The sequence below is a fragment of the Telmatherina bonti genome, assembly GCF_933228915.1.
Source record: "Telmatherina bonti genome assembly, chromosome: 1".
Classification (NCBI taxonomy): domain Eukaryota; kingdom Metazoa; phylum Chordata; class Actinopteri; order Atheriniformes; family Telmatherinidae; genus Telmatherina; species Telmatherina bonti.
Genome location: NC_136619.1, coordinates 20,632,149 through 20,657,196, shown reverse-complemented (window position 1 = coordinate 20,657,196; position 25,048 = coordinate 20,632,149). Strand labels below are relative to the sequence as shown.

General features: G+C 38.9%; 1 protein-coding gene across 1 annotated transcript; it reads left to right on the top strand.

Annotated features, from left to right (window-relative positions):
• Positions 1-963: 963 nt before the first annotated feature.
• On the top strand, positions 964-18,292 carry cenpf (centromere protein F; the record flags this gene model as incomplete). The annotated part of the gene is made up of 37 exons (XM_079260900.1): positions 964-1,125; positions 1,272-1,397; positions 1,814-1,884; positions 2,000-2,136; positions 2,288-2,379; positions 2,479-2,749; positions 2,839-3,041; positions 3,176-3,301; positions 3,408-3,536; positions 3,829-3,951; positions 4,100-4,235; positions 4,353-4,482; positions 4,603-4,882; positions 5,148-5,354; positions 5,735-5,943; positions 6,053-6,182; positions 6,745-7,023; positions 7,209-7,796; positions 7,939-8,112; positions 8,195-9,099; positions 9,212-9,423; positions 9,505-9,604; positions 9,699-9,828; positions 10,053-10,128; positions 10,427-10,677; positions 10,794-10,902; positions 11,000-11,205; positions 11,344-11,562; positions 12,037-12,180; positions 13,808-13,997; positions 14,082-14,179; positions 14,274-14,315; positions 14,440-15,567; positions 15,852-15,981; positions 16,111-16,794; positions 17,088-17,197; positions 17,881-18,292. 37 exons carry the CDS (start codon positions 964-966, stop codon positions 18,055-18,057), a joined length of 8,484 nt encoding a protein of 2,827 aa, XP_079117026.1. The 3' UTR covers positions 18,058-18,292.
• Positions 18,293-25,048: the final 6,756 nt, after the last annotated feature.

Here is a 25,048-nt window from a genome sequence, read left to right as displayed (position 1 = left end):
AGTTCATCATGGTAAATAATTCACACAGCTAAAATTGGCACATTGCAATGAAGCACAGTACAATTTCATTGCATTTTAATGGAGACATTTATTAACCCATACCACGTGATGGCAGCACGGAGACAGAAATAAAAATGGACCAATCAGATTTGGACGATGTCACTCCAGCTAGCCAATGAGCATGCAGCTGATTACGTCATCATTTCCTCCGTTGAAATTTGAATTTTCTGAACCTAAACAGTTCGTGACCGATAAAGAAGCCTCGCGCCCAAAGTAAGTCAAATCATTTTAAATAAAATTTGTTGACAAATTACCCCAGAATATTTTGTGTATAATCCTGGCACATTTTATATTCTCGAGTTGTTGATTGATTTCTGATTAAAGTCGAGAACAACTTTGGCTTGTGTGTGTATTGCTAAAACCGTGTCCATCACAGCTAACTGAGCCATCATCAAAAACTGTAATCTGAATGGTAAACTTGTATTTAGCGATTAATTAATTGATATTTCAGTCGTGTACTGCGGAGTTTTACAATAAATCATATACTTAAAGCAATATAGCACTTGTCAGTGTTAGGTAGGGTTAATGGCTGCAAGCTAATAGTTATCACAAACTGATCGTTATCTGCTTTATATTGTAACATTAAACCTGCTGCTTATTATACATCGTTTACTCAACTAAAGGTGCATCAGACCAGCAAATCAATCTTGGTAAAAACGTAATTTATGAGTTAATAAGGCTTAACTATATATTTATAATTTTATATAATTATATATAATTTTGCGTTTCTTTTCCCCTTGTGTTATTAAGACCAAATACTCTTGGTGGTCCTGTGCTTAATGAATGAACTTATCTTTTAGTCTCATTTACTAAGTGAAGCATCTGTATCTTAACTTTCTTTTCCATTTCACTGATGTGTTTTGGTGCTGGTATAAACTGAATGTGTTTGTTCAGGTTTTAAGCATGAGCTGGGCGGTGGAGGAGTGGAAAGATGGACTGCCAGGGAAAGCCCTGCAGAAGATCCAGGAGATGGAAGCCCAGCTGGACAAACTTAAGAAGGAACGGACGCAGAAGCAGTTTCAGCTGGACTCCTTAGAGGCTGCCCTGCAAAAGCAGAAACAAAAGGTCAGCAAGGGGTTTTAGGAGGGGGTAGGGGCTTATATTAAATTCTCTTGAGTGTCTTGGAAAAATTACCGATATAAAGCATTAATGAAAATTGATCGTGTTATTTAGATACCTATGTTCATAATCGCTACATCTGCTTTCTTCAGGTGGACAGTGAACGTACAGAGATCTCTGCTTTGAAGAGAGAAAACCAGTCTCTTGTAGAGTCATGTGACTCCCTGGAGAAAGCTCGTCAGAAGACTGTCCATGATCTCGGAGTTAAAGAGCAGCAGGTCAGTTGTCAGAGAAATTGTGTAAATACTGCACTTTCATCCTGTGTTTAGAATGTGTTAAACCTCAATAGTTGTGTGGATTGCTGATATCTGAAATGTTTGACACCAAGAAACACTTCACTGTCACTGGTTGCTGAATTTTCTGAAATTTATCAAAACTGCGATGGGAATTGACTTTGTGTAACGTTTTCATGTGCGTTAGATAATCTTTTCATTTTTATTTAACAAGTTGTTGCTTTACACATAAGTAGATGTAATTAAGGTGTCCGTCGTCCCCCCCCCCCCACCCCCCCGATTACCTTTTATGTGTAAACAAAAACTATAATACACACTTAGAAAATCTAACATCCTTCTATCAAACTGAAGGAAAATTTTCCTTCCTTTTGATCCTTACTGAATAATATTTTTGAATATAGGTGAGCTACTTGGAGGGCCAACTAAACTCCTGCAGGAAGACCATAGAGTGGTTGGAGCAGGAACTTAAGAAGTCAGTGTGCCAATTTATCACTTTTTTTTCATCAAATATAATTGTGAGTTTTAAAAATTAGTAAATGTATATGTAAAATACTGTAATATTCTTAGTCTTTTTCTCATTTGTTCAGGTACAAAAATGAACTGGATCGTTCGCAACCTGCTGGTGCTTCATCTTTGTCATCCTCCTCCTCTGAGCTGCAGCCGTACGCCACCCCACAGAAGAGTTTTTCCACACCAGCACCTGTTCAAGCCTACAGACACCAGGGTATTTCATACAGTTTTTATCAGCAATGATTTAGAATGTATGTGTGTGTATTCAAGAAAGTCCCCGAGTTACATCCATAGGTCAGAAAAAACAGCAGTTTCTCTTGCAGTTCTCCAGTTTTCTCTGACTCTCTTTAAATTGTGCATGATAGATAATAAACTAGAGGAACTTCAGGAGAAATACAACCAAGAGGTAGAAGAAAGAAAACGTCTGGAAACTGAACTCAAAGCCTTGCAGGTCAAAGTGAGTACATTCCAGTTATTTTATTAATTTATCTATTCATTTATGTATTGAAATGATATGGATCTGTCTCTTAGTAGCTATAATGTGTCTCTTTTCCAGATGTCAAGTCAGTCATCAGTCAATGTCAGCCACAAGGACATTGCAGCCCGCCAAGCTGGATCCTCCATATTTCCATGGCAGCAGCCAGATCAGGTCCATAGCCGCAATTCTCTGCATTCTCAGGATGTGATGGAAACCCCTCTGAAGAGACGAGCAACATCCCTCTGGGATGTCCATGAGGAGACGCCAATCAAACCCAACCAGCGAATGAGTGCCTCCACTCCCAGTGGATCCTCCCATCAGATGGAGCAACTGAAGAATCTTAATCAAGGTGGATTATTCTTTACCTGTATGGTGTTGGATGGTGTTAATCAGCAAAACAACTACAATGTTTTAAACATATATCTGATTTCACATCAGAGCTGCGTGGGCGTGTGTCAGAGCTAGAGAGGAATCTGTCCAATCAGGAGAAGGAAATTCGTAATCAAGCTTCCAAACTTCAAGAACTACAAACTCAACTGAACCAAACCCGCAAAGATTTAACTGAGCGGGACAGAGACCTGGCCAAGACCAGTCATGAGCTGAGTCAGGCAAAAGATGGACACCAGCAGCTTCAGGCAAAAGTAGGAGGGTTGTTTTTATAATGGCATATTTGTTCACTTTAATAATAAATTAAAGATAAAAGGCTGTTTAAAAAGCCGATTTAACATGCCGTGACTAGCAAAGATGCCTAAAATGTACTTTTGGTTGTTGCTAGTGCTCATCAGTTGAACAGAAGCTGAAACAAGTCACTGAGGAGATGAGTTGTCAGAGGCACAATGCTGAAATTTGCAAGCGAGCCCTGGAGCAGAAACTCAAAGACCAAGAGAGAAACAGCCAAAAGGTGAAACAGTGTGTTGTGTATTATCACTAAGCATTCACCAGCCAGTCAAAATGCCTGGCTGTCTATGTCTATGTTATTAAATAGATTTGTGCATGTTGTTTTGTAGGAGCTTGGCCAGCTTCAGAGTTCCCACCAGGCTTTGGATCAGCAGCTGAACCAGACCAGAACCAAGCTTACACAAGAGATCCAACAGTCCAAAAAAGAGTACAATGTACTGCAAGCTGACACGGAGAAGGTACTTCTATAACATTTGGGCTTTTCTCTGCTCCTTTTCTTTCCTGCTAAAAGACTTAACTTGGATGACAAGTTGTTGAACCTCATTTTAAAGTACAGAATATAAGACTATATCCATCTGGGGATTTTATTGTTTTCAGCTGCTTGAACTTTAAAATAGTAATGGTGATAATAATAATGGCAACATCAAAACTGGTTGGTATCTGCAGGCTATAATATCCCATAAACTTATCCTGCAAAACTATTAAAAACAAAAGATTAAATATTTGTATGTATCACTTCTTTCTCCCTAGATGCGTTTCCAGAAGAGTCAGGTGGAGAAGGAGTTAGATGAGCTAAAACAGAAATTGCTGCGGTCTGAACAAAGCCTGCAGGCCAGCCAGACCAAAGAACAAGACCTCTGCAAGAAGATGGAAGTGCGTTGGAATCTTTCATTCACTCATTGATTCATTTTCCTAACCGCTTAATCCAATTCAGGGTCACGGGAAGCGTTGAAATCTTTTAGCTATTATTATCATACGAGTTTTGACTAGTTGACTCATGTACCTCTCATTATTGCTCTAGGAGTTACAAAGAGAGAAAAACAGTTTAACTGTCCAGTTGGACCAGAGCAACAGGCGGCTGAGTCAACTGGAAGAAGAGAAAAAGAGTTCAGAGCAGACCCTGAAACGTTCCCAGGGACTCCTTGACGACCTCAAAGGTAAACCGACACAAACAATGGCAAAAGCAAAAGTTGTTGTTTTTTTTTTTGTTTTTTTTTTCTATTTTATAGGTACAATTATGACATTGCATTACTGTTGTCTTTATTTGTTTCTAGCTAAATCAGAAGGGCAGGCAGAGGAGCTGAAGAGACTTCAGTCTAAACTGGAGCAGCAGACACAGGCTTCAGCACGGGAGCTTGAAAACTTGAAGAATGCACTTTCTGGTGCAGAGACCAAAAATGACAAGTAAACACATGTTTCTGCTCCTAAGTAGAAAAATACTCACACTTTGAGTATGTACTATTGTATCTAGATCATTTAAGTAGTGTTTGTTTTAATATAATCACTTTTTTTTCTCCAATGCAGATCTCAGAAGGACCTTCAGCAACAGAAACAAGAGACAGAGAAGCTGAGCAACAGGTTGACAGTCATTGAGAAAGAGAGCGGAGAGTTGAAATCCAATCTCATTGCAAGCCAGAACGAGTGTAAGGCGTTGACAGAGAAACAGCAAACTCTGCTAGAGTGGAAAAAAGAAAAGGAGACCTTGATAAATGAAACGGAAGCCATGCAAAAGGAGCTTACTGACAAAATTATTGGCTTGGAAAGCAGTTTCAGCTCACTGAATGAGGCTAATGGGGAGCTTCAGGTAAGGAGTGGTGGATTTCATTTTATATCAGTGTTTTAAAAAAAAAAACAAACAAACAAAACCAAAACAGTTTACAGAAAATCATAGTGCTGCTTTACTTCCAAGGAAATTTAGACCCCCTGTGACCAGAATTTCTTATAAAATGCTACTAAACGGTCACTGTCTGGAGCCAAAGAATAAGAATTATAACAGAGATAAAAGTCCAACTGATCTCTGTAAGCAGATTAACCTGAGCCCTTGAATTAATTTCCTTTCATTACTGCAGAAGAAGCTTGTATGCATAGAGGGAGACAACGCCAGTCTGTCTGCTCACGTTGATTCCCTGAAAGGAGAACTACTCAACAAGAGCACAGAGCTGGAGGAGAAGGAGCATCAGTACAGGGAGCTTCAGTCTCAGCTCTCTGAGGCTGGACAAAAACACACTAAAGAACTGGAAAATGTTGGAGTGCAAGTGGCTCAACTTGAAGCACAGGTAAATCCAGAATATTCCTTCTAATTTCATAGGCGATCACAAAGAGCTTGTAACAAATTAATAAATCTTTGCTGCATAAATCTGCTGATAATCATAAAAGAATAAAATGCTACGCTTGTTTATGGTTGTTATCTATAAGTATAAACAAGAAGCAGGTGGAATAATTTGCCTTTGTACAGTTTTGTTAACTAACTAGTTCACACATCTTGGCATCACTGCATGCATATATTCACTCGTGATTGTGGTAAAAGCATAGAACTCACAGCAACTTGTTGAACTTTGAATTAGTGTCAAACAGTGAAATATTCACAATTTGATTTAAAAAAAAAAAATCCCATTGGTGCTTGTTGAGTCATATTTTATCATCATTTATTTTAAAGGTTAAGGAACTAGAATCACAGTTGCAGAAGGAAATGAGTCGAGCGGAGCTTGCTGAGAGGACAAACGTAGAGCTGCAGAATGAGCACCAGACAACGTGTGACCTGGTGCGCTCCAAAGACCAGCTGGTGGAGCTCGGCCAGGCTGAGATCAGCCAGCTGAGGGAAAGCCTCGCACAGGCCACTTCACAGCAGGAAGATCTAAATGCCAGGTAAGGGATGTTTCTGTTTCATTTACCAGAGAGGATTTTTTTTTGTCTTTTTTTGGTCTGTTTTTATTCAGAATAAATTCCATATTTTTGTTTTATCGTGCTTTCTCAGGTTTTCAGAAGAGAGGTCAGCTCTACTGAAGCAGTGTGAAGACAAGGTTTTAGCAAAGACTGAAGAGGTTGAGAGCATCAGGCTTCAGATGGAGGAGGCCCAGCAGGAACTGCTGATCAGCAAAAACCAGGTCCATTATAATGACTTTAACTGCAGAACTTTTATTTATTTATTGCTGTCATTTACTGTTAGATTTCTCATAGTTTTCTTGTTGGCTTTAATTTATTTCATTTAAATGGATGTTTTAGTTTAAACAGCAACATAAAATGTAGACTAATACTGATAAATGAAACTGGTGACATAAAGTCTTGGCAATGATTTAGTCTCATATTCATCAATGACTTTCGGATCAAACTGAATTAAAATCATGTAATAGCAGAATTTGTGGTACTGGCAAACACTGAACTGTTATCCACTGAATCTGAATAATATCCTATTGTATGCAGATTTATGATTTACACAGTGGTGTAAAATAATACAAAAAATATTTTTAAAAAAATAGTATAAGATGATAACAGCTGCATGGTACTACCTATAAACAAAGATAAAAATGCAGCACTATATTTAACTTATTAACACTTCTTTTGCTGACATTAGGTGTGATTATTTCTACTTTATTATTACACTCAGTTATAATGACTTTTCTTTATAACTTCACTCTTAAAGTCAGTTTGCTTTTCTGCTTGTCTCAGATCACTTCCATGGAGCAGTTCTTGAAGGTCCAGGAGCATCTGGTCGCTGAGTTGCAGAGAGAAGCTAAGACGATGTCAAATAGGGAAGAGGAGCTCAGAAAGATGTACGAGTGTAAAACAGAAGAGCTCAAACTGCTGGAAGAGGATCTGAAGGATCAGCAGAACCACACTGAAGAGAAAGAGAAACAACTTAGAGAGGCTGAAGCTCAGATTGTGTCTGCAGAGAAACTAAAATATGAGCTGGAAACCACAGTTCAGGAGATGAAGAAAGAAGTTGAGGTAAAATATTGGTTGTTTTGATGGTTGCAAGTTCTGCATATATTGTCCTTTACATCCAGCAAGTCTAGTCAGACCATAAATGCAAATCTTATTCCATATGCATGTTTGCAGATCATATGTAAGATCTTGCATATGTGTGTGCTGTGTTTCTTAGAAATCATATGTTTATGTGTATTCCTACAAAGTTCATACAGGACACTCAGGCTACAAGGACCAAGAATCTGCTGGAGCAAATTTCTTCCTTAGAAAAAAAGGCAGCTGCTAATAAAGATGCAGCAGAGAAACTTCCAGTCTTGAAGAGTGAACTAGATGTGGCTAATCGAACCCTCGCTGACCTCAACAAGTCTCTACAAGATCTTCAGGAGAGTCTGTCCTCTGCAAATGAAATGAAAACCAGCTTGGAGAGCACTCTGACGGAGAAAATGAAACTGATTTCTGCTTTGGAGAAAGAGATAAAAGATCTAACAGAGAAGATGCGTAAAGAGTCTGAGAGCCACACTTTGGAAATTGAACATTTCACCAATAAAGAGAAGAGCCTTAAAGAGCAACTTGAAGCCGCTAGGAAAACATTATCGGCTGCCAAGACAGAGGCAAGTTCCCGTCGTGAGGAGATCAGAACCATGAAGACCACTCTGTCTGCTGCTTCCCGTGGCTTAGAAGAAAGGGACAGCACGATTAAGAGTCTGAAGGAGAAGCTGAATAAAGCAGAAGCAGAGCAGGTCAAAACGTCTGATCTTCTGAAGGAAAAGACTGTTGCTATGAACAAAATCAAGGTAGGTTTGTTTCAGGTTGACCTTAATTGTCTACACACATCTTGCCTAGAATAATCTGTTGCCTCACTCTTAATAGTATCATATAATGAAGTTGTTAAAATGTAAATTTATATTCTGACTGGTTGTCATTCATTCAATTTAGGTGCAACTGGAAATGCTGCAGATGGATCTAGAAGATAATGAGACAGCCATGAACTCTGTTGACAGTCATGTGGAGGAACTTAAAGGAACTATAGCATCACTGGAAGCTCAGCTTGCCCAAAACCAGATCCAGATGTCTGACATGGAGGCCAGGCTGGAGGAAAGCAAAGCCCAGGTTTGGTCATTATTCTACACAAAAGTTGGGTATAATCTCCAGGCAGTGTTGTCCATTTTTGTTTTTTTTGTTATTTTTCCAGGTCTCTGTCTTGGAAAACCGTTTAGATGAAGTCCAGTCTCAGAACTCTCTGCTGGAGACGAAGTACATCACAGCAAAGGATGAGTTGTTTGAGAGGACCTGTGAAGTAACTCGCATGGAGGAGGACTCTGTCAGACGGCAGCAGCTGGAAGAGAGCGTTGCTATGTTGGAGTCTAAACTCAGTGACATGACAGAAGAAAATGCTAATTTAGGGAAAAGTTTCAGGGAGATAATTCAGAACAAAGACAACCATCTTAATGAGTTACTTCAGGAAAAAAACAGCCTTGAAGTTTCTTTCAAGAAGTTTTTGGATGACAAACAAGAAGCCGAAACTGAATTAATTCAAGTAAAGGCAGAGCAAAAACAGCTAGAAGCCAGAGCGGAAGAGTTATCTGAAGAAATTAAACAGCTCCAGACTAATGTTGAGAAGCTAGCTGAGGAAAAATGCCAAAAAGAAGCCAAAATTGATGAAATGACAGCAAAACTACAGACTACTGAATCAGCCCTCAATCTGGTCACTGAAGGGAAAACCCAGCTAGAAGTCACCTGGAGCCTGTTGAATGAGGAAAAAGCCCAACTTGAAGATAAATTCCTTACATTAGTTTCTGAAAAAAGTGACATGGCTACTAACTTGAATCGGCTAATGGAGGAAAAGCTTCAGCAGGAATTAAACTATACGCAGTTGTCTGAAGAAAATGTCAAACTACAGACGAGTTTGACAGAAATAGTTGCAATAAAGGACCAACTGCAGACAAGCAGAGAGAGGCATGAGGATGAGATCGTTTCTCTCAGAGAGGAGAATGAATGTATCCAGCGCTCCTTGCTGTCCTCAGAGCAAGAGCGGCAGAGACTGAACGAGCAGCTTGAGATGAGGGATGAGAGGACTGAGGAGGAGAACAGGCAACGGTATGTGTGTATATACATATACATATCTATCTTTTTTAGTTATTATAGACTGTTTCTTCAGTGTGATGTACTCACCTAAATCTGGAAAGACATTATTTATGTTGTGTTACAGGAGTCTGCAGTTTGAGGCTGAACAGGCTGAACTTCACCAGAAGCTTACAGTGTTACAGAAAGAGCTGGTTATGTTCAAACAGCAGTATGAGTCACTGCTGGAAGAAGTTGGCCAACAACACAGTCTCATACAGCAGCTCTCGGAGTCACAGAAAACTTGGAGCCCGGCAGAAAAAAGCAACCACCTCGGCTCTGAAGAGACCAAAAATGATGGTGAGTGTCAACTATGTTAAAGTTTTCATTATGCAGCTTTTCGATTTATTTGAATACATTTGTTTGTCTAATAACCTGCAGAGATCACCCCAAGGGAGGCAGAGTTTGATCCCAGCATCAGTGACTGTACTGAGTCCCTTCCCTTAAGCGAGCAGCATCACGTGTCTCACCAGACTTTGAGGTACAAAAAATTGCTGACTAAACAAAAAGATTAGTGTTGTGCAGTGTCTTTTTCTTCAATGGCGAGGAAATAAATGTCGCTTTGTACCCGGTAGTGAGGCGAAACTGGGCTTCAGTGTGGCTGTTACTGAGCGGGAGATGGTGGAAGAGGAGCATGAGGAGCCATGTAAGGCTGATGTGGAAGAAATGACGAGCAGTGAGAAGGACCAGGCACTTCATCAACAGGTGGGAACTACATAGTCACAGATCACCCAGCCTTGTTATCTAAAGTTCAGTTTGTGCTTGAATTGCTTAATTTATTTGTCAGTAATGGGTTTTGTGGGAATGAAGTTAGAATAATTTCCTTTTATTCAAAAATTACTCTGTCTTGGAGGTTATATATCGTTCATGCTTTCTCACATGTCACATCTGCTTTCGAATGTAATATGAATAACGTGTTTTTACCGCAGGTTTCTGAAGACGCCTGTGGTCCCAGTGGTGGTCTTGAAAATGAGCTTGTAATGTGCAATTCATCTTCATCTCCTGGTGAGTAATTTAGCTGTGCCTGCAACTTCATGTGCTGTTCTTTAGCTTCTTCACTGTTCCACACACTTTACGCCTAACATTGCACCACTTTTTATAGTTGTAATTTGAGGAATTAAGAGTTTTTGAAAGATGCAAATTTTGGTCATTATATGATGACATTTAGTTGAATAATTTTTACTTTTCTGCTGTTTTATTTGGTTTTGGCTTGGGTCTGAGACTCTAAACTCATGAAAATGTTTTAATTCAGGTTAAATAAATGTATTAAACTTATTTAAACATCCATCTGTCTCTAAAACAGAGTCATCCCTTGGACAAGATCTCAGCCATTACAAGGAAATACTCTCAAGAAAAGAGAATGAACTTGTGAGACTTGGCTCAGAGTTGGACCTTCTTAGCTCTGACCTCGAGCTGAGAAAAGAACTCAACTCTGAAATGAAAGCCCAAGTTGAAAACCTGGAAAACAAAGTTCATGTTGCAGAAGAAGCAGCAAGTTGTGCAGCACATCAACTCGGCGTTGCTTTGGAGGAGAAGAAGAGTCTTGTTCGCGAGGTAAGAGGAAGGAATTAGTTTCTCAAGCATCCTATTGTTGTCCATCTAGTAATGGAGACTCAACCTTGTGTGTGTGTGTTTGTTTTTAATTATCAATACTTTGTGTTCTTGTTAAGTTGAGTCAGCTGTCAGAGGAAAAAGAGACATTAACTTTACAGCTGCAAACAGCCAAATGTCAGCTGACTGATATGATTGAGATGCTGGAAGGACTCGAGATGGCCAAAGGTTTGTTATTCCATAAGTTACATGTGCACTCAATAATGAAATGCTTTGGGTAATAAGTTAAGACTCAGGCCTTTATATATTTTTCTTGACCCTGTAGGTGGATGGGATGAGAAGTTTCTTCAGCAGGAGACTGAGTTAAAGAGGGTTCGCTCTGAAAAAGCAAACCTGGAGCAGCACATCCTGGGGATGGAGTCTGAGCTGGAGACCATGCAGGTTGACAGTAACCGGCTTAAAGATGATTTGGGGACCCAAAAGAGGACTTGTTCAGGCTTGGAACAACAGATAGAAACACTTACAGCAGAGGTGAGCACTCTGCCATAGCCTGTTTATTTAAAAAAAAAAAAAAAGTAAAGAAAGATCAGACATCAAGACTTTAAATTTACACTCTATTGTGATTGACATTGTTCAAGGTAGCTATCTAAAACCTTGTCATATTTCCAGACAGTGCAGCTGAGATCTGAAATTGTGACCTGCACCGAAGATCGGGATGAGTTGAGTCAGTCTTTGCTACACTGGAAAGAAAAAGTTCACAGTTTGGAGAAGACTAACTGTGACACCAGAAACTTGATATCCATCCTGGAGGACGACATCAGAGCTGGAAGGAAAGAGCATGAAGCCCTTCAGAGCAGCATGGAGAAACTGAAGGCAGAGAGGGATCAGGTACTGTACACAGAAATTCACAGAAAGGCAAAAGAAAGTTTGTTTGAACATATTCTGCAACATTAATTAGAAGTAAAAACAGACTTTTATTTGAGTGCAGTGATGAGTCTGTTTTTGTTTACTACAAGATACGTATATTAATGTATGATGATCCCCTCCGATTTCCTTTTCATTTAAAAATGTAGTAGCATGAATGGTTGCAGATTCATCACTTTGATCCCGACTGGTGAAACTTAAATACTGGTTTCAGATTATGGAAAGTGTATCCCGGGGCTTTACTTCGTCTTCATCCCCATCTTTAAGTTTTTAGAGAACAAAAACTCTTTATGTGGGCTTCCTTTCACCATTGTTAAGTTTGTTTTTATTCTATTATGGGGTGTTCAGTTTATAATTTATACTGGGTGTTGAGCTCTGAGCCATTTGTTTTTCTGCTGAAAGTTGATCGCTTTATTTATTTATGTTTTTTTTACTAAGATGTTGGAGCAGATTAAGGTGCTGGAGCAGGCAGTTTCTCAGCAACATGGGGAAAAAGAGGAGCTACTTGGTCATCTTAACCAAATAAAAGATGATCACACCTCTGCCAGTCAAAACACTGAGTCCATGGTTGGCAAGATACAAGTAAGAGAAGTTTGATGCAGAGCTTGTCTAAGCGTATCATGTTTGGCAAACCTCTAAAGGCCAGTTTATGTTCCCTTCTGTTCGTAAAATCATCTGTTTCTAATGTCATAAGTCGCCGATCTCATACTTCCATGTCTTCTTTCTGTTGCTTTGGTTGTTAAAGTCAGTTCATCCACTAGTTGGCAGTGCTGAGCTCAGTCCCGTGTTTGACACCAGTTGGGGGTTGTAGTTGTGGACACACTCGCACAACCTTTCTGCAGATGCTCCTGCAATGTCTACAGTTGTTAATGATGTTCTCCTCTTCTTTGAATGCTTTTTATTTGGTTATTTCTGCGTCGTCGTCTTCCTGCTCTTCTTCTCTGCTTTGCTCTGTTTGCTGGTGGTGTCTCCGCTGTACAATCCAACAATGTCCCCTTGATTTTAGGTGGTATTGCTCCATTTTCTGTGTAAAGGGACAAGTATCTAAGTCCCATGAAAATTGACCAAATTTTGCATCTAACCAATGCAGGAGATGGATGACACTGTCCGTCTGTCTGTGTATGTGGCATAAATGGGCCTTAATTGTTTGTGTTCTAGACTATTTTTCTTCTTTTAGAAAGTATAATATTGGACTTGCATATCTGTCAACTCACATCGGTGTAAAAACAGTACTTATAAAATAGGGCTTAACAATTAATTGTTTTTAAATAAAAATTGTGATTCAAGATATTGGAATGAGCTAATTGCAAAGAGCGTGATTAATTTACATGTTGCACAGCTGATCCAGTTTTTAAAACTGCAGTCTCCATGGTTTTATGAATTTATTCGCTTCAGATGCATATCCCATGTGCGACAGGAGAGTCTTTTTTTTTTCTTTTTTTTTTTAAGATTAAAAAACCTTAAAATTACATTTTCCTGAGCAGGGTTGCTCTAAATATTCTTAAAGTTCAGATCTCAAGTAGTAAAACCTACAAAAAAAAAAAAAAAGGATCCATTTTAAGCTGTAAAATTACTCAAAATTTGTATAATGATGGTAGATTCAGCTTTTACTGCTGTGTCTGCATGATGGATACAAAGTTGTCAGTATAACTGAGGTGGATGAAGCTTCATGTTGTCTGGTATGCATTCTCTACTGGCTGATTCATGCATGCACATGTCGGTGTGTGTGTGGCGTTAGGGTGAAACTTGCTGTGTGCAGTACAGAAATATAGAGATAGATTAGGAGTTGTGGTTTAAATAACACGAATATCATCAGAATATTAACTCTTATTAGGACAAAGTCTAAACATGACCAGAACATTGACGTTTCCTGTTGTCCCTGTTGTAAAAATGTAACGTTATGCTTCTCATTTTGTTCTATGTGATTTACGTCATGTAGCTGTTAAAGAACCCGTTCAAAGCTCAACTTTTTGTCTTTATTAGAATAATATACCTTTCATATATTAAAGCCATGTGTTTATCCTTTATCTCATACAGAAAATATCATTTTGAATGAACACAAGCTGGAATTTAAAGATTAAATGACAAACCAGTTTACAATGTCTGGCAGAAAAATCTCAATTAGACTTTTTTTTTTCTCATATTGTTCAAGTCTATAGAATTTCCTCATCAGAGCTCCTCACCTCTATCTTTGTCCTGTTTTATTAAGGCTTTAGAAGGAGAAGTATACCATCTTTCCCAGTCTTTGGAGTTGTCTCTGCTTGAAAAAGGAGAGATTGCTTCTCGACTGAATTCCACTCAAGACGAAGTCCAGCAGATGAGAACTGGCATTGAAAAGCTTCAGGTCCGCATAGAGTCCGATGAGAGAAAGAAAAAGAAGATGGGAGAACTGCTCAAAGGTAACTCTGATCCCAGGAAATTACTTTCCAGTAAGCTGTCATTATGGGTATTGCTGGTTTTAATGTGACTTTATCCATCTGCAGCTGCCCAGCGAAAGTCTGACTCGCTGCAGGATCGCATTGATGCTCTAGAGCGAGAGAAGGAAGATCTAGAAAATAGTCTGGAGGAAGCTGTGCTGCAGGTATGCAACTGCAAACATTTATATCAAAATGAAAAGGAAAAATAGCACAACTTCTTACATTGGTTGAATCTAACTTTGATGCTTTCTTCCACAGGCTGAATCTGCTAAAGCTGAGCTGGAGGAGGAAAGAAAAAAGGTACCCCAATACAAAATAGTGTTTAACACTATTTCTGTATAACTGTATTGTATTTCTGTTTTAAAAATAAGCCGCTGCTATAATTCTTTTCCCCTATTTTTCTCTTGTGCTTCCTGACGTTTAGGTGGAAGAGGAGAAGAATGAGCTTCATGAGAAATTGTCTGAGCTCTCTGCAATCCTGGACAACCTTAGATCTGAGAAGGCACAGATGGAGAGAGATCTGGAAACAAAAAACCAAGAGATAGAGGAGCTAAAGGCAGCAAAGGATCTGCTGGAAACAGGACTGGAGAAGGCAGAGCTGGATAGAAAAGAAGAAGAAGAAAGGCAGAAGTCTAGGATAGAGGCAATGGAGAAAGGAATGAGAGAAGAAACCGAAAAACAAATCAGACAAGTAGATCATCTCCAGGCACAACTGGGAGCCTCTCAGCAGAGAGAGATTTTACTTCAACAAAAGAGTACTGAAACAGAAGAAGAAAAGGAGAAGTTGCAGTCTGTGTTGGCAGCGCTGGAAGAGGAGAAACTATGCCTGCTGAGTTCTCTGCTGGAGCGGCAGACAGATAGAGAGGAGTGGGAGATGGAAAGAAACAACCTAAAGACCCAGACTGAGTCTTTGGGAGAAGAAATAAAGGAGCTTAAAACACTCCTAACAGTTAAAGAGGAAGAAATACATACTTTGGGAAAGGAGAGGGACGAGGAAGCCGACCAGAGGCAGTCTTCACAAGAATCCATCTCATCTCTTACAGCAGAGAAAGAACAGCTGGAAGGTGTAAACAAACAACTGATGGAGGAAAAAGAGCAACTGCACCCAAGCCTGTTGGCATTGGAGCAAGAGAGAGATGGCCTGCGCTGCACTCTGATATCAGTAGAAGAAGAGAAAGGCAGACTAGTTCAGGAAACAAGTGTATTAGCAGATGAAAAAGCAAAGCTTCAGTCAAACCTCACCTTAATAGAGAAGGTGATGCATGACTTGAAACAAACTGTCTCCTCATTGGAGGAAGCAAAGGGGACAATAGAGCAAGAGAAACAGAGGCTGGAGGCTGAGAAGCAAGAGCTGCAGTCTTCCCTTCATTTGATTCAGGACGAGAAGCAGAAACTCTCCTCCGCTGTCTCTTTGCTAGAACAAGAGAAGCAGCAGGTAAACAATGTGAAAGAGAAGCTCGCAGAAGAACAAGAGGGTCTTCAGACAACTGTTGCTTCGATGGAGAAGGATTTGGAAACACACAAGCAGACTATCTCACAACTCAGTGAAGAGGTATGTGGACACACACACACACAGCCAATCATGACCTACCCAGGGCTTTAAATAATAGACCAGTCAGACTGCTGTTTCTGCTTACTATTGGTGCATGTTCTGAGACTGAAAGACTGAAAAATGTGATAAAAATAACAAAAAAAAAATTAATACACATTTAAAAACGACATAATAAGAAGGGCCAGAAAAGTGTTGCTTTTTATTTATCATCACTAGAAAATCTACAAAAGATACATGTACAGTTAGTGATTTTTCCATAAATCTCACTTCTCCGTGCCTTCCAGGTGTCTGAGATAACAGCTCGTGCCGCTCGTTTGTCTAAAGAAAGAGACTCGGCCTTGAGCAAGATGAGCCTGTGGATGAAAACCTGCAAACAGCTGGAGCAGGAGAAGCAAATGATGTTGAGCAGCTCAGGTAGGAAAGCCTAACATCTGCTTTTCCACAGAAATGTGAAATTTCCTTTCCATTGTAAACGGATTAAGATGTACCAAAAAAATTTTGGACACTTATTTTATGTTTTCCCAAACCACATTTGTGTTTTAGAAAAAGGAAAGTACACTGAGGAGGTGCAGGCCGAGCTGACCCAGCTGAGGACAGAAGCAGAGGAGATGAGGAATGAAGTGGAAGATCTGAAGAGTGCCCTGGTGGTTAAAAGCACAGAGGCTGAAAACAAAAGCAAAGAGCTTAAGGAACTTGGAGCCACCCTCGATGGAAAGAAGAAGGAAATGGAGAAAAAGGTCAACGAGCTGGAGGAGACCAAGAGGAAGCTGGAGGATCTGAACAAACTACTTGAGGAGAAAGTCAGAGAGTCCGATGAGAGCATGGACAAATACTGCAGCCTGATTGTTAAAGTCCACAAACTAGAAGAGTCCAACGATGCACTAAAAACACGACTGCAGCAGATTTCTGCTAATCAGCATGCTAATGAAACCAGCAGCCACACTGACAGCCGCAGGCGTTCAGCAAGGAAGTCTTCCTCCAAACACCAGGAAGATGAGGCAGAGGGCAACACTGAGAACTTGGCTCCCCATACGGCTCCCAGGTCTCCCCAGGTGTCCTCAGGAAAACGAGGTCATCGAGACATCAGTGACAAAGACGGTGCCCAGGAGGCCCTGCACAATCTAACAAAGAAGATTAAAGCCAACGCCATGAATACACCTAAATCAAGATCGGAGCAGGAAGATGAAGAGTTCAGACCAGAGGGACTTCCTGAGCTGGTGCAGAAAGGTTCGTGTTGATGTAGCAGGAATACCTGAAGGTGTAAATCAACAAAAACAATGTTCTCTCTTACAACTGCTATTGTCCTCTTGTTTCTGTGGAATCCTTAGCTCATATATTAAGTTAAGAAATAATAATAACACTAGTAAGTATATAATTAATAACACTATGCTCCACAGTACGGTGGGCTTAATTGGCTGCACGAGTGAAGTTCAACAAAATAGTAATTCAATGGGTCCGCCACACAAAAGCTCCAAGCAGTAAAACTTGAGTTTACCTCTAATACATCATTAATTCTTCAGGGTTTGCTGATATTCCACTGGGGGAGGCGAGTCCATTCATTATAAGGAGAACCACTACAAGGCGATGCAGTCCTCGGCTGGCTGCCAAGCAGACTGTACCTGATGGCAAGGTGAGCAACACAGCCCACCCACACAAAAATACACTCTGTTTATCCCGAAGAAGTGGCTTGACACAATTCAGTGGGTAGTTTGTTACTTTATTTTCTCCAAATGGCCACATCATTGCAAGTCAGGTCAACTTTATAAATACGTTTAAAAACAACGCATTAGCCAAAGTGCAGTACAACTAAGAATAGTGAGTGATAAAACAGAAATAATTTATAACATATACATAAAATAAAATACCAAAAAGACAAGCATGAAACAAATAACTAGGGGGGGAAAAAAAGCCAAAGTTCAGTCGGGTCTAAAAGCGGGAGAGTATTTGTAAAGTAATTAGTTAGGTGATATCATTACTGTTGAAATGATTAAAGCTGGGGTAGGTAATGTTCAGGAGCTTGCAAGATTTGAAAGTGGCTCCCTGTCTTGGCTCCTCCCCCTCTGGTTTTGATCCTTTGAATCAAGTTTGTTGTAGCAGAAAGACATTAAAACCTGCAGGATGGACCAGAGTTTGGGACTCCTCATTTACATGTGTTTATTTGTAAGCAGACATTGTATCTTTGACATCTGACTTTGTCTGCTTTGATGTGTTTAATTGTTGCTGTCAGATTTTCTGCATTATTTGATTTATAAATGTTTTGTTTCCTGCTAATAGATGATCCTTTATCTTATATTGTGTCCCTTTTCCCCTCAGGCTTTGGGGTCCGTACCTCTCCAGAGTCCCTCAGCTGGCATGTCAGCAGATACTTCCACCAGGTCGGACCTGTCCCCGAGTAGGAAGGAGAAACCTTTGCACTGTTCGCTGACTTTGCAAAATGAATCGGAGCAAAGAGAGAAGCAAACACAAGGAGACAACTGTCATGTCCAGTAGATCAGATTTCACATTAAGTTGATCATAGACTCACTTGCACAACAAATTAGAGGAGATTTCTCTTTCTATTTTTCTTTTAAAGACTCATTACTCAACGTCTGTAGAACCTAAAATGCACGCATTCATTTAATTTGGGGGTTGGTGGCTTTTTGTTGTTAAATAGCTTTTCATCCTGGACTGGGACAGTTCCACCCTGTTCTCCCCACTGCTAGCTGATCATTCACCATCATAAGGACTCAGATTAAGCATTATTCACTCCTCATTATCTTCATATTGCTTTTAAAAACTTGATATAATTTGTTTTATTAAGGTGTATCTTTGAAGGAAAACAACATTTCCTCTTCAAACCAATCATATGTTTGTTTTTTTAACCCTAGTCATAACTTTGAATATTTGTCTTTCTGTCTTCAACACTGTGTCCTGTCCTTTTTTTGTTCTGTTCTTTCATTTCTGTTTGTGATGGACATCTTTTGGTGGACCTTGTTTTTATAGAGCTGCATAACTATCATCCATCTTTTAACGCTGTGTTGTATTTCCTGAAGGCTAATGGCAGCTAACCTTTTATAGACTTTCTGCTTTCAGTCCTTTTCTTTAAGGTCAAAACAAACTTCTATTTCTGTTATTATTTAGATATAGCTCAAGGCTTAGTTCACTGTAAATAGTTATTCATGAAAACTTGCTTTTATACTCGTCTGTTTTTTGTTTTTTTTTAAATTAAACTTATTTTTAATACTTTAACCTGTGTTGTTGCTGTTCAATGCACACAGTTCTTGTTTTACTGCCATAATGATGACTAAATAGTCACAGAAGGTAGAATCGAGTACATGTGTAAAGTCTCGACAGAGTGCCCTTCACCACAAGGTGGAGAACATGAGTCGTTTGGCGCAATGCTGTGGCAGTGGAAAGCTGTAGTTTGCAGGGCATCATGATCACTGCAGAGTAGTGTGAGAGTAACACGTTAAGTTCAGGATCCACAGTTTCATCATATTTATCAGTGGAAGGCATTCAGTATTTGGAAAGGCCATTTTGCAGGACTCTTAACTACATCTCAGTCAGCAATTTACCTGTTTAATAGAACTTGAAGCTGAAAATATACAATTTACTCATAAAAGAAATAAGCAAGTAATGTACTTACGTGGGAATCCGGTTTGTTGTTAACATAGCGATGTAGTAAAGGCTTTATAAGGTCATGTGACCTGGGTTGACGAGAGACATATTCAGGCAGTGGGTTAAGATTTATGTTGGTGTCACTATATTCCAGCCTGGCACTTTATTATGTGAAAATGACTTGTTAAAAAAATTTTATTTTTTTGTACAAAATCCACCAAAGATGGATAAAAAGCACCTGATGAATCAGCTGTGAGGAAGAAATTGTCCACAATTGATAAGTAAAGTGATTTTCATTGGTAGCTGCAGTAAATGTCTAGTGTAGCTTCAGCTAAAATAAGTTGTACAAGATCCTAAATGTTAGTTATTTATTGATTAAAGTATACATTTCTCATAAGCCCAATTTAAGAAACCTTTTTGAATAAATATAGTGACAGTACACTGTTGAGACAGAGACAGTATTTAAGAAATGGAAAAGAGCCAAAGTAAATTGTTTCCTGGTGTGGGGACTGTCCTCTTGTAGCCTCAAGTTCAATGTTTGTTAATCAGCATATTATTTTTAAAACAGCAATCAATGAATAAGACTGAAAACCTTTACTTGACATAAAAGGAATTGATTGTTTCAATCCAAACTGCTTTACAAACATCAATTATGTTGTAAAAAAAAGACGAAGTAATTGATAAAGTTATTTAGACATTATTTATTTAGTTCAGTTATCAGTTTTGAAGTTGGATCATTTTCTCAGACTTCAATAAACTAGTTTTTTCCTCAAGTATTTACTGCTGCCTGTTTAGGATCTGCCCCCTGCTGATCATTTTAAAGAAAACAGGTCTGAGTCAGTGATCAGAGTGAGGATGCTTCATCATTCACACCCAGTTTTTAAGAGGAACATTTTTATCCTTTTTAAAATGAAACAGCAGAATATATTTCAAAATTGAAAATACTGAGTACTTTTTATCTAAAACATTAATTATTAATGGTATCATGTGGATGAAACTCAATGAAAACATTATCAACTAAAACTTTGGTGGACTGAGAAATAATTGCATATTTTAATTTTTATTCACTTTGTAGAACATGAACACAAGCTTACTAAAGATGACCAAAACTTCTCAGAATAACCTTTAACATGCTATATAATTTACTCACAAAATCAATATAATTGTTTATAAATAGGCTTATCAAATTATTAATCTCTCATTATCTCTTATCTATCTTTCCTTGTGATGAACACACTTCGATCCAAACGGGAGCAGTGTTACTGCTTGTTTTGTTTTTCCTCTTTCTTTATTTTCAGTTCTTTTCAGTCAGGGACGGGGCTAAGCGAGGTCTAATGGTAAGAATTCGTAGAGACTTCTGCTTCTTCATTCATCAGGTCCTTCAGCGGGTCTTTGGCACACACACTGACTTTTCACACAGGCTGTTTTCAGTGGTTTCGTTCCCTACAGATTTCTGAGGAACAAAGGCAGTTGTAAATGTTAAAAATGATTAGTAGAGTTTTTCTTCTGGGTGAACCTGAGGAACTCTACTTTAGATCATTAACATTGATTTCCTCTTTAGACATTGAAATTAGAGGTATTGATTTGAGCTGACCTTTTCACCTCTTGATCCTCTAATGTCTTATGGAGTCACATTAAGAAGGGGCACTAGAGAGTTTAATCAGTTTCTTGTTGGAGGATGTGTTGATCACAGAGAATAGAGGAAAGAGTCTGTGGTTTTACATTCACCTGGTTAGTTCAGGGTCCCACACACTTCAGTCTGTGGCTCTGCTTGGCAGTGGGCGAGGGCACAGAAGGGCATTACTGGGTTATGGGAAAAGAGAGGAGACCACAAAGTCACACACCTCGGACATGGTCCCGCTCTGATGTCTGTGGCGGATGTCTGGAGCTGTTAGCGGAAGCTGTATTGCCAGAACCAACTCTGGCCGAGGACACGGGAAATGAAAAGATGGGTTTGCTGAGCTATGTTATCACTGGCACTGAGACTGGAGAGTGTGTGTTTGTTTATGCATATGTGTGCGTGTCTGTCTGTAAAACTGACGGACTGACTGACTGTCGATCCCCCTGATGTATGCATGATTTGTCCCATTCTTTACACAGCAACACTGTGTAAGCAGCTACTCCCAGGCTATAGAGAACCACTGACAGGAAGTGACTGGTGGGTACCAAGAGTACAGAGGATGATGGTACATTTTAGCTGCTGAACAATTAGGCTGCAATAACAAAATAAAACCCCAACTCCTCAACGTTTTAAAGAGCATTGACGTGTTTTTTATTTGTATTAAATATTGGCAGTCCTCCATCAACACTATTATTAGTCCTTTGTATTTTTAACCTTGTCCTATCAGAAGTTGATGGTTTGGTTGCCATGCCAAAAATGTTTGCTCTGCCCAGTGGTTCATGAATATAAGGCTCCTCTTATAACTTAAGAATTTATTTCTTTCAAAAAATTGTTTATTGCTAATTTTGTATATTAATGCTGGACTTAAAAAGGAGGACAAAAGACAGAATTGGGTGAACAAAAGGGAGTAAAGAGGGGGTAAAGTAGGTAAAGATGCAAAAGATAAAAAAAATGAATGAATGTGCAGCTCACACATTTTACTCCTTTAGCAGTAATGAAAAGGTGAAAAGAAAAATATGAAGAGGAGAAAATGTATGTGCAGTGAAACTCAAACAGAAAAACCCTGAGAACCAGCTGCTGCACCTGTAATGAAACAGAAAACACCCCTCCTGTTTGTAAGAAATGACAAAAGATAATCATCGGGAGCACCTGCAGGAATACCATTCCTATGATGGTGTATTTATCAACATTAATATTAGTTAGTGTGAAACAGCTCTTTAGGTATGAGAGATTACTCTGCTTTCATTTCGAACCTATAAAATGAATTTTTAAGTGAAATTTTGTTGATGGCAGCTGGGCAGTGTACCCCCGCCCCCCAAAATCTCCTTCTTCTGTAGAGGCAGATTGACAATGGATTAGTAGAGTCTAGATTTTTAGGGATGGTTTTGTCACTTTTTCAGCCTGATAATCTTTGACTTTTTTTTGTCCTTCTAAGCATCTGATCTCTTTTAACACCAAATGGAAATCTTCAAGTTGACCCTGAAGAAATAAAGGAAAATTGCTGCACCACAGAACAAAATGTTCTGACTTTTAATATGATGATTCTCATATCAAACATGCTTGAAGCCACTTCAGGTCTGTGGAAGGTTAAATGAAGCATGTATCCTGTTACACTGCTGGGAAAAGAAGCCTCTGTTTTGGTTTCTCCGTGTTGTGTCAGGGGCAACTTGCTCACACATTTTACTCCTTTAGCAGTAATGAAAAGGTGAAAAGAAAAATAGGAAGAGAAGAAAATGTATCATCTAATATAAACCAGAACAAGCCAGCTCATCTCCACACAGAATTTTCTCTTTGGCTTTAATGGTGATGGCTCCATAAACACAACAATCCTTTTGGAAAAGATGACATGTTCACAAGCAAACAAATGTTATTTTACTTATATACAACACATTTTCTTTACTTGTAAGTTACTAAAGATAGAAACCACTAGAACTGAACCCAGATTACAGCCACTTGACACTGCAGTTCATCTGACTTCTGTAGTTATGCTTCCAAATCCATTTGGAAAATGAATCTCAAAAACCTGATATACTTTCAGGGGAAACATGTGCTTTATAATTCATGACTGAAGTAAATAGTTTTTCAGTAGCTTGTGATAAATTGATCTGTGTGTCTTACTTTGGAGATTAGGTTAATAATATAAACACAGCAGGATACTTTGGGGGGTCAGAGAGGTCAGAGGAAACAAAGTTTGTTTGCTCAAGGTGATGCTTTTATGGAGGAAATTCAAACAATGAAAACAATCTTACTTTCTACTCCTCTATGTCTTGCAGATAGTTTAGGTCTACTTGCTAGTTGTCTTAGTCTCAGTTGCTTACCACATGGTGAAAAAAAAAGATCAAGAAAACTTTTGAAGTGCAAACTGTATTGAGCAGTGCAGATTGTTCTCTGACCTCAATGCGACAACTTAGTGAGTAGTAGTAATTGCCCTGTTTAATTTTTGTATGTGTGTTGTAAAGAAGGTCATTTGTGAAAGCATCATGTCTTCAAGCAGCATGCAGAGTAACCAGTGTTCCCCAGAGTTCAGCCTCCTAAAAATCTGCAACATGGAACATGCAATCATAGTGTGTCTTTCACAAACCATAGGTTCAAATTGTGTGAATGCCAAGGCTACAGACAACAGATAATAAACTGCATAATTTGAAGCCTGCAGCTAGTTCAGACTTTATTCCTGGTGATGTGCAAACATTGATATCGACTTCCTACAAATCTAACCCTAATCAGTGGAAGAATTCATTTCTTACTTAAAGAATTTACTGATAGCATTCATGAAAAAACTGTCATTTTAAGAGAAAGTTGAGAAGTGCACTAGCCTGATATTTATACTGTAGACATAAATCCACCTGCATCAGACCTTCACAGGAGCAGCATAGCAGCCCCAAACAGAACCTTAAACTTCACTGACATGCTTTTGATTTATCCGTGCAGGTTTAGGTTATAGCTTGAACCTTTTCTTAACATTTGGAGCATTTTCAGTGGAGGAAATATGGTGGTAAGCCAGTGCACTGTATCTGACTGTGAGCGTAGTGTTGACTTTGTCCTGTACTTCCTGCTTTCATAACTTTGCATCACGCATCAAAAGATCTGCTGTCACCGGCCAGTCACTCTCATCAGGTCACTCTATTGTCCAGGAAGTTCAAACACTAATAATTACTCTGTGGATCAGCAGCTGAGAACTCTGTGAGAGAGGAGAGAGAGCCAATCAATGTGCTTCCAAATATGCATGCATTGGGGAGACAAATGAGAGGTCATCTCAACTTGAAATTGCAATGTTATTTCACCTGTATGTATTTTCACATGAAGTGTAATCTAATAAATCTGGTAATAATCTGATTAGAAGTTATTCAAAAAGACTAAAGTTGCTATAGATTTGGCCTGAATCCACTCCTCAGTTTTCCAAATATCCTCAGATTATGATTAAAATGTTACAAGATCCATATTTTTTACAAATAACTGTGTGATGCTGAGCTGTGCTAACTTTAAACCATTGAGAAGACAAACAGAAAAAAACACCTTTATGCTACTAAAGATCTATAAACTAATACTAAATTTTCTCTAGTAAGAGTCTGACTGAGAAAAAAGTTTGAAAGTTTTTTCATTCTTTGTAAAGTTGCGTGCAGATTTCTTTAAACAAACTTTAAGCAGCACCATCCTCAGTGCTCAAACATTTCAAAAGCAACAGACTTTGATTGTTTAAATGAGGCAAGACACACTCTGGACAAGTTATCAATCCATCATGGATCCAATTCAGAGACTGAAAGCAGCAAAAAAAAAAAAACATGCACACTTAGTAGAACAGTCCACTTACAATCCCTAATTACCCAAAAGGCATGTTTTTAGTCTGTTGAAGAAAGCCAGAATAGCAGGAGGTAGCATGCAACTTCCAGACAGAAAGGCATGAGTTTTACTATGAGGCAGCTTCGCTGACCTCCATGCTTGTCTGCACTTTTATTATTTCTACTGAGTAGAATTTAATTAGTCACAGAAGACTGAAAACTACTTAATTTGTATTAAGATCTATTAAATAAATGTTCAAGGTAATAACATTATTTTAGATTTATATTTTTGACATCACTTGCTTTTGTTTGTTGCTTGTTTCATAACTCTCCTTGATATAAGGTTTGTGTCTTTCTGAGTCCCCAAATAAAACAATGATCTTGTCTATGTGACACAGACTTTATCTCTTCATCCCATTCTTATTTAAAGCAACATATTAATTATTTTGCCTTTCAAGTCTGGAGTAAAAGACAATCTGAAGACACT